Source organism: Centropristis striata, chromosome 7 (genome assembly GCF_030273125.1).
Source record: "Centropristis striata isolate RG_2023a ecotype Rhode Island chromosome 7, C.striata_1.0, whole genome shotgun sequence".
Taxonomy (NCBI): domain Eukaryota; kingdom Metazoa; phylum Chordata; class Actinopteri; order Perciformes; family Serranidae; genus Centropristis; species Centropristis striata.
In genome coordinates this window covers 494396-504628 of record NC_081523.1, presented here as the reverse complement: position 1 = coordinate 504628, position 10233 = coordinate 494396, and the positions used below count along the sequence as shown (strand labels likewise).

The 10233-nt window shown below is 40.4% G+C and overlaps 1 protein-coding gene across 1 annotated transcript; it reads right to left on the bottom strand.

Annotated features, from left to right (window-relative positions):
- Positions 1 to 2021: 2021 nt before the first annotated feature.
- Positions 2022 to 9567, bottom strand: LOC131974316 (proline-rich protein 2-like). Its single transcript, XM_059336575.1, has 2 exons — positions 8879 to 9567; positions 2022 to 2031 (listed from the first exon to the last, which is right to left on the bottom strand). The coding sequence occupies exons 1-2, from the start codon at positions 9565 to 9567 to the stop codon at positions 2022 to 2024; spliced, it is 699 nt and encodes a 232-aa protein (XP_059192558.1).
- Between the last annotated feature and the right edge of the window lie 666 nt (positions 9568 to 10233).

The following is a 10233-nucleotide window of genomic DNA, read 5'->3' as shown; positions in this document are numbered from 1 at the left end:
GACATGGTGGAGATTTTTAACTGGTTCTGGACAGAAAATGAGTCAAAAACAGAGAAAAGAGCCCCAAACTCCGAAGGATTAATGATATTTGCCTGGTTTGCTTGTTTCTGCTGATTCTCCATTTAAAGGATAATCCCACATCACAGTCGCAGCAGCTCACTAATACTAATGAGGAGAAATAAACCTCATCTCAGCTTTACACACAGTAAAACTAAAGGAAAACACAAGCAATAACATAAAAGTCAGGAATTGGTTTTTATTGCTGAACCTGCAGGATAAAAATGACGATTCAGCCTCCGAATAAAAGTAACAAAAAACGTGTTAAATGTGAGTTTCATTCGTCACGTTCCTGGTTTTGTCTGATCAAAAGTCTAAAACTCCATTTATAAAGTAAGAAAACAGAGAACAGAAGAAAAATCCTTCACATTTTAGAATCAAGAGCCAAAGAGGTTTCTGCATTTCTGCCTGATAAATGACTGGAATGATAACTCAAAAATCGGCAAAAATAGAGCGTTTAGCGTAGAAACAAACTGTAAAAAATCGTCTGAGTTTGAACTTTCCTACGGTCCTTGAATGGATCATAGTTTACGAAGGTTTCCCTTCGAGAAAAGTGACCAAAACGTGTGTTAAAATGTTGATATTAGTGTCAGAATCTCTTTATTCTACAAGCGTCAGTTATCATGTGGAGTTCCTCAGGGTTCAATTCTAGGACCACTGAACTCTCTGAACCCCACGAATGTTTTCTATAAAAAATCATGAAAAATCCTCCGTTTGTCGTAGAAAGAAACTGTAAAAACAGACGTTTGAAATTGTTTCAGTTATAAAAAGTGACTAAAACTTGTGTTAAATGTTGATATTAGTGTCAGAATATCTTTATTCTCCATTTGTCATTTAAAATAAACCAGATCCTGTTAAAAACATTAAATTCTGATTGATTCGGAACGGTCACGTGACAAATATACACTGAGAATCTGTTTACACAGAGCAGAGAGGAGAGGACAGGAGAGGCTGTTTACACAGAGCAGAGAGGAGAGGACAGGAGAGGCTGTTTACACAGAGCTGAGAGGAGAGGACAGGAGAGGCTGTTTACACAGAGCAGAGAGGAGAGGACAGGAGAGGCTGTTTACACAGAGCAGAGAGGAGAGGACAGGAGAGGCTGTTTACACAGAGCAGAGGGGAGAGGACAGGAGAGGCTGGAAACATGACGATACTTCAATATGTACAATATGTGGACTTTTTATTGTAATTTTATGTCTTGTTTTGGCCATTTTGTGTCGTTTTGGTAATTTAATGTCTTCTTTTGTAATTTTATGTCTTTTGTTGGTAAACTTGTCTCTTTTTGTTGGTATTTTTTGGTAATTTTGTGTCTTTTTGGTAATTGAATGTCTTTTTTTGGTAATTATGCCTCTTTTTGTTGGTATTTTTTGGTAATTTTGTGTCTTTTTGGTAATTTAATGTATTTTTTTTGGTAATTATGTCTCTTTTTGTTGGTATTTTTTGCTAATTTTGTGTCTTTTTGGTAATTTAATGTATTTTTTTTGTAATTATGCCTCTTTTTGTTGGTATTTTTTGGTAATTTTGTGTCTTTTTGGTAATTTAATGTATTTTTTTTTGGTAATTTAATGTCTTTTTTTGGTAATTATGCCTCTTTTTGTTGGTATTTTTTGGTAATTTTGTGTCTTTTTGGTAATTTAATGTATTTTTTGGGTAATTATGCCTCTTTTCGTTGGTATTTTTTGGTAATTTTGTGTCTTTTTGGTAATTTAATGTATTTTTTTTGGTAATTATGCCTCTTTTTGTTGGTATTTTTTGGTAATTTTGTGTCTTTTTGGTAATTTAATGTATTTTTTTTGGTAATTATGTCTCTTTTTGTTGGTATTTTTTGGTAATTTTGTGTCTTTTTGGTAATTGCATGTCTTTTTTTGGTAAATGTGTTTGGTTTTCTTTGGTATTTTTTGGTCATTTTGTGTCTTTTTCAGAAACTTTGCCGGTCATGCGACAAATATTGACTGAGAATCTGTTTACACAGAGCTGAGAGGAGAGGACAGGAGAGGCTGTTTACACAGAGCTGAGAGGAGAGGACAGGAGAGGATAAATATACTAAATACTAATGAGGATAAACTTCATTTGTAGGGAACTTTTTTTTCCAGCTTTACAGACAATAAAACTAAAGAAAAACAGAAGCAATAACATAAAAGTCAGGAATTGTTTTTTATGGCTGAACCTGCAGGATAAAAATGACGATTCAGCCTCTGAATGAAGTAACAGAAAGGTGTTAAATGAGTCTCTGAAGAGGAGTTAGATTTGAAGGATCTGTCGCCTGGCGTCACCTTTTATTCACCGTCTGCTGCTCCCTCAGGAGGAATAAAAGAAGAGATTACAGGTCTGGAAGTGGAAACACTCGATACGTTTCTCCTCAACGACACGTCAGAGACTCTAACAGAACCAGAGCAGGTCAGGAGAGAAACCAGCAGCAGAAGAAGAAAGAAAGGAAGTAGAGAAAGAGAGAAAGACGGAGCGCTGCAAAAGGCCAGCTCTTATAAACAAGAAGAAAAATACTAAAATGATGTAATCTGAAAAAGGGTTCAATCTTCTCAAGCAAAGCGAACCAATCGGTCAAATCCTGGGGACGAAAATCAATCCTCTCATTTCATAAACTCTCCAACACAAAACCTGTCAGCGTCTGAAGAGACAGAATAATAATGACGATAATAATAATAATAATAATAGTAATAATAACGCTGTGGTCGTATCTGAACGGCAGACGGAGAGAAACTCTTGTCAAATAACCAAAAGTGGTACAAAGTTACCCAAAAAAAGAGACGTAAATATCCAAAAAGGCAAAAAAAATGACCAAAAAATAAGTAAAACGACAGAAAAACTAAACCAAAAAGACACAAAATTATTTTAAAAATTAAGTAAATTTACCAAAAAAGGCACAAAAATACCAAAAAAAAGGAACAAATGACCAAAAATGAAGTAAAAAGACAAAAAAACTAAACCAAAAAGACACAAAATTATTTTAAAAATTAAGTAAATTTACCAAAAAAGGCACAAAATTACCAAAAAAGGAACAAATGACCAAAAATGAAGTAAAATGACAAAAAAAGAAACCAAAAAGACACAAAATACGTAATTGCTTAAAAATAGCAATCTTCTGTTGGGACAGATATTATGATGAACACATGAACCTTTAGATGAACCAGAAACTGAAGAAAACCAGGAGGTCTAATAACTGGAGATCATCATGAGAGGCTGGTTTTTAATGAGGCTTAAAGAAAAAACCTTCTAGAGCCTCAATTTATTTTGAAGGTGCATAGAAATGCAAATGATAAAAAACACTGTCCTTTTTTGTCATTTTACCTCTTGTTTTAGTAATTTTGTGTCTTTTTTTGTTCAATTTTACATCTTTATTGGTTATTTTTGTGTCTTTTTTTAGTCATTTTATGTATTTATTGGTCAATTTACGTCTTTTTTTTGGTCATTTTACGATTTAATTAGTTATTTTGTGGGGTTTTTTGGTCATTTTACATCTTTTTGGGTACTTTTGTGTCTTTTTTTGGTCAATTTGTGTCTTTTTGGTCATTTTACATCTTTTTGGGTAATTTTATGTCTGTTTTTTTCAATATGTGTCTTTTTTTGTCATTTTGCGTATTTATTGGTCAATTTACGTCTTTTTTTTAGTAATTTTGTGTCTTTTTTTAGTCATTTTATATCTTTTTTGATCATTGTGACCTGCCTCCAGCGGCCTCCAGGTACTGTGAGTTTGAGACTCCTGATCTAGATCCTCATCACACCTGAAACGTTTCTCTGCAGAACTCAGAACACAAACATCAGCCATGGACGCGTCTTTGTTTCCAGAGCACCTCCTCAGGAACAAAGACCTCCAGGAGGAGCAGCTCTAGTTTCTGCTCCTCATAACCAGAGTGAAGAGGAGTTCAGCTCCTCATTCAGAGCTGCAGCAGCCTGTGAAACCTCATCAGACCATCAGCAGCAGGAGATCTCAGCTCCTCCAGCAGGAGATCTCAGCTCCTCCAGCAGGAGATCTCAGCTCCTCCAGCAGGAGATCTCAGCTCCTCCAGCAGGAGATCTCAGCTCCTCCGGCAGGAGATCTCAGCTCCTCCAGCAGGAGCTCTAAGCTCCTCCAGCAGGAGCTCTCTGCTCCTCCAGCAGGAGATCTCAGCTCCTCCAGCAGGAGATCTCAGCTCCTCCAGCAGGAGATCTCAGCTCCTCCAGCAGGAGATCTCAGCTCCTCCAGCATCCATCCTGCTGCTCCTCCAGCAGGAGCCCTCAGCTCCTCCAGCAGGAGATCTCAGCTCCTGCAGCAGGAGATCTCAGCTCCTCCAGCAGGAGATCTCAGCTCCTCCAGCATCCATCCTGCTGCTCCTCCAGCAGGAGCCCTCAGCTCCTCCAGCAGGAGATCTCAGCTCCTCCAGCATCCATCCTGCTGCTCCTCCAGCAGGAGCCCTCAGCTCCTCCAGCAGGAGATCTCTGCTCCTCCAGCAGGAGCTCTCAAATAACCAAAAGTGGTACAAAGTTACCCAAAAAAAGAGACGTAAATATCCAAAAAGGCACAAAATAACCAAAAAATAAGTAAAATGACAAAAAACTAAACCAAAAAGACACAAAAGTATTTTAAAAATTAAGTAAATTTACCAAAAAAGGCACAAAATTACCAAAAAAAAGGAACAAATGACCAAAAATGAAGTAAAATGACAAAAAACGAAACCTCCAGCAGGAGCTCTCAGCTCCCCGTGGGCCTCCTGCCCTTGGACCACCACTCCTCCTCCTCCTCCTCCTCCTCCTCCTGCTCCTCATGCTCCTCCTCCTGCTCCTCCTCCTGCTCCTGGTTCCCACCAGATGCCAGGGAGATGAAGGGCCCGGGGCCGACTAATGACAGGTACCGAGGAGTCAGCAGCTCTTGTCTTTTTCCACCTCGCCTTGTTTTTACTGCACAAATTACAGTGTGCAGCGTTCTCAGGTCCAGATGTTGCATGTCCTGACATTAGATCACCTCCTCCTGCTGCTCCTCCTCCTCCTGCTCCTCCTCCTCCTCCTGCTCTGCTGCAGCACTAATTGCAGCTCTGAGAGTTAAAGTGTCTGTCTGCAGAGCTTCTCTGTCTCTGAGCCTCTCAGGGCTCCAGGAAAACGTTTCTACACCTTTTTTCTCATAGAAGTCTACGGCTGCTCTAAGTATTTCTCCACAGGAACTCGTGACATCATGACAGCAGCTGGAGAACCTTAAAGACACACTGGAACATGATCATTATCAGCCGTTTGATGCAGTATTCTACCTTTCTATCTGGAGAAGATTCAGTGATGATGAGCAGCAGGAGAACACAAAAACATTTTGGTTTTATATTTAAAAAATCAGTTAAAAACAGTTTAAACTGATAACTTTAACAACTCGGGTTTTCAAAAGTATCCATACTAAATAAAGTATCCGGGTACACTGTAAAAACATGTTTTGTTTGATTTAACTTATAACTGTAGATCATCATGAGAGGCTGGTTTTAATGAGGCTTAAAGAAAAAACCTTCTGGAGCCTCAATTTATTTTGAAGGTGCATAGAAATGCAAGTGATAAAAAACATTGTCCTTTTTTGTCATTTTACCTCTTGTTTTAGTAATTTTGTGTCTTTTCTTGTTCAATTTGTGTCTTTTTTTGGTCATTTTACATCTTTATTGGTTATTTTTGTGTCTTTTTTAGTCATTTTATGTATTTATTGGTCAATTTACATCTTTTTTTGGTCATTTTACGATTTAATTAGTTATTTTGTGGGGGTTTTTTTGGTCATTTTACATCTTTTTGGGTACTTTTGTGTCTTTTTTGGTCAATTTGTGTCTTTTTTTGTCATTTTACGTCTTTTTGGGTAATTTTATGTCTGTTTTGTTCAATCTGTGTCTTTTTTTTGTCATTTTACATATTTATTGGTCAATTTACGTCTTTTTTTTTGTAATTTTGTGTCTTTTTTGGTCATTTTACGTCTTTTTTGGTCATTTTATGTCTTTTTTGGTCATTGTGACACTGCCTCCAGCGGCCTCCAGGTACTTTGAGTTTGAGACCTCTGTGAGCCTCTCAGGGCTCCAGGATAACGTTTCTACACCTTTTTTCTCATAGAAGTCTACGGCTGCTCTAAGTATTTCTCCACAGGAACATGTGACATCATGACAGCACACTGTAAAAAAATGTTTTGTTTGATTTATGGTAAAATACCGGCAGCTGTGGTTGCCAGAATTTTACCGTAAAAAAAAAAGTGAGTGGGTTTTCTACTGTAAATTTAAATGTAAATGCGATCAAAAACTGTAATTTAGACTGAATATTCATGTTGTTTTTAGGGTCATTGTGTCCTTGTGACATTATGGTATGTCTCCATTCCTTTTACATGAATTGTTTTATATTTTTACAGTAAAACTGTGTTTTCAAAAGTTTTGTACTATTCCTTGATTTACGAAAATTTAAAGTGTCTGTTACGGCGATATGCAATTTTTTATTTTACGTCCTATTTCTCATGCAATTTGACAGTGTTTTACTGTAATTTCTACAAATATTTTTTACAGTGTAGATTGATGGATGAGTTTTCTAGGATTCCCAGGAAAAACTACGCAGTGAATTTGTTTCCAACAGAAATGTGACGAAAAAGGCGTAATATTAACGTATTACAGCCGTAGTTAGTTTCATCTCTTCTTAATGTCCTTATTAGGGCCTCGGGACATTTTGCATTGAAGTGAATGGGACGGCCGACAAAAAATGAGGGAAAAAGAACAATAATTGGAGATTTTTAAACGTCTACTTCTCCGGCATAATTTCACCTAGAGACTCCATTTAAACTTTAAACAGTAGACACAAGTCTTGTGTATCGGTGTATTAATCCACGTTTCGATAGGCCATATAGTTTTTTATCAATCCCTGTTCAATGACCATGATCATTTTTGGAGAAATTCTGAGATTATAATGGGTGTGTATTGCACGGAATGTTCGTGTCACAGTGTGTGATGTCATCACCAGAGTGTAGAGGGAGAGAAAAAACTGTCAAAAAATAAATATGAAAACTGCGCTCCAGGCCGCAAATTCCACTCTACAGAAATAATTTATACATAGAAACGTAGGAAAATTAGTCTTCTCCCTCACAATCCTCTGGTAAAGCTGTCAGAGTTATAGTTTGGGCGTAGGACGCACAGATGATCCACCAACACCACCAACAGCCTCATTGGCTCCCATATTAAAAACACAGGGAGATTTATGAAAAAGGGAGATGTAACAGTTTTTTAGATCGCTCTAACAAAGCTATTTTTAAATTTTTCTTAAAAAAATCATATGTAGACGTTCAGGAAGAACTCAGGACGCTCAAAGTGAAGTCGGATCAATGATAGGTATTATGGTTTTGCCAAAAATGCTTTCTGTTCAAGGCCAGAAATTCAGTCTGTCCACCTCTGCTGTCACTGTTCAGGAACATTCTACAGCTGCAGTTAATTCTGTTGATTGCTTTGATCTGATTGCCTTTGATCTTTGATGTGATTACAGTTACAGATTCACACACACACACACACACACACACATTTTGAGGTTAAAGGGCATTGTTATAAATCTCTGAAGAATCTCATCATAGTGTACACACACCGGCAGTAGCCCCCGTGGCCCTTTCAGAATTTCCCCAGAGGAAATTTTCTAGTTGTTTGTTGTTGTTTCTGCTTTTCTTTCGTTGTGTTTTGTGAATGTTTCTTGTTCTCTAGGAAACGTCCAAACAGAGTTCAACTGATGCTGCTGCAGCTTCAAACTGGTTCCACTTTAAAACTCCACACAGACACACAACACCGGCTGATTAATAATGTAACGCAACATAATGTACACTTATAATATAACGTACACTTATAATATAATGTACACTTATAATATAATGTACACTGATAATATAATGTAGTAGAAGACTTCCTCCTCCTCCTCACATGGAGGAAGGTTTCATCTTTAAATGGATGTTTCCAGTTTGGAAAATGACTGAAATGTAAAATGTGATGCAGCGTTTTCTAAATGTTGCTCTTGTTGTCAAACTGATGAAGATCTTTTCTTCTTTTGCTTGTGTTTTGTGTATTTGCATGTTTTTTCTGAAGTTAAGTCAGCCTTAAAGTAGTAAAAGTAAAAGTATCGATACTCAAAAAGTATCGATACTAAAACATTGTATCCGGATACGATACTTATTTCAAAAGTATCAACATCTAGCCAGGGAATGAACACTTAAGTTAAGTTAATGTTATTTTTTTATCAAGCTTTCCTAATATTGTATACAGCATACAACCTCTAAATATTGTTCTAACTGTTATTGTTTATTGCATTTATTTATTTTGTTGCACTACCTCAGACCTGAAGCTTGTTCTCATAGTTGCAGTTTCTGTTTTTTATTATAAATATTTAACCTGTGGTTCTGTTCATTTTTACATGTTGCATTTTTCTTGTTAACAAAAATATTTCTGTTAAATTTTGCCGTCCCTGCTAGCTGATGAAGGTCAAACAGAGACTCTTTACTTTAAATAAATGTACTTTAGTTTCCTTCCAAACTTCTGCACTGTAATAAATTATTCTGTAGTCATTTCATTTTACTTCATATATCTGATAAAATGTATTAAATATAAATGCGTCCTTGGTTTTGAGGCAGTTGTTTAAGTAACTTTAATATAAAATGTTTGAGATGGAATCTACTTATTCTGATCACATTAAATATAATCTTTATGTGTCTGTAATTCTAAATCAAGAGGATTCTGAATGAATCCAACACAATAGAATTAGTCCGTTTTTAATTGACACTTTACACTTCCTGTTAAGTTATTAACTCGACTTGTAACGTAGTTAGATTTTATTAATAATATTGCCTGAAATCTGTTGCCTCAATTTTGGGAAGTGGGAGGCTGCCGGGGCCCGGGGGAGGCTGCCGGGGCCCGTGGGAGGCTGCCGGGGCCCAGGGTGGGAGGTTGCCGGGGCCCGTGGGAGCCCATGGTGGGAGGCTGCCGGGGCCCGTGGGAGGCTGCCGGGGCCCGTGGTGGGAGGCTGCCGGGGCCCGTGGTGGGAGGCTGCCGGGGCCCGTGGGAGGCTGCCAGGGCTTATGGGAGGCTGCCGGGGCCCGTGGGAGCCCATGGTGGGAGGCTGCCGGGGCCCGTGGGAGGCTGCTGGGGCCCGTGGGAGCCCATGGTGGGAGGCTGCCGGGGCCCATGGTGGGAGGCTGCCGGGGCCCATGGTGGGAGGCTGCCGGGGCTCATGGGAGGCTGCCGGGGCCCATGGTGGGAGGCTACCGGGGCCCGTGGTGGGAGGCTGCCGGGGCCCGTGGTGGGAGGCTGCCGGGGCCCGTGGTGGGAGGCTGCCGGGGCCCATGGTGGGAGGCTGCCGGGGCCCGTGGTGGGAGGCTGCCGGGGCCCGTGGTGGGAGGCTGCCGGGGCCCATGGTGGGAGGCTGCCGGGGCCCGTGGTGGGAGGCTGCCGGGGCCCGTGGTGGGAGGCTGCCGGGGCCCATGGTGGGAGGCTGCCGGGGCCCGTGGTGGGAGGCTGCCGGGGCCCGTGGTGGGAGGCTGCCGGGGCCCATGGTGGGAGGCTGCCGGGGCCCGTGGTGGGAGGCTGCCGGGGCCCGTGGTGGGAGGCTGCCGGGGCCCATGGTGGGAGGCTGCCGGGGCCCGTGGTGGGAGGCTGCCGGGGCCCGTGGGAGGCTGCCGGGGCCCATGAGAGGTTGCCGGGGGCCCATGGTGGGAGGCTGCCGGGGCCCATGGGAGGCTGCGGGGGCCCGTGGGGGCCCGGCTGCAGTAACTGTCTATTATTGTCCTCTGGGCTGTCGTGGCATCTGAACCCTGCAGACACCAGAATAGAACGGAGCTCCTCGTGTTTCTACTTTATTTTAAGCGTCTCACTCAGTCGGCGGCAGCGTTTCATCCATGATGCGGAGATTTAACCCTCTGGAGTCTGTTTACTGACAATACGTGTTTTATTTACAGTAATAACTTTATTTATATCTGATATGTAGACAAGCTGAGAAGCCAGTTAAAGTTCATCAGGAGCTTTCACAGTGTCACATTTATGTTTCTAGACCATTTTTAAAATGAGAATTTTCTTTCTACAATGAAAACTATTACTAGTTTTAATTTACATTCAAATAGACTGTTTTGTAGTTTTATTATTTATTATTTTTTCTGCTGTTTTTGTGTGTAACCCATTGAGACCATCAGGACCCTCTGAGACCATCAGGACCCTTTGAGAC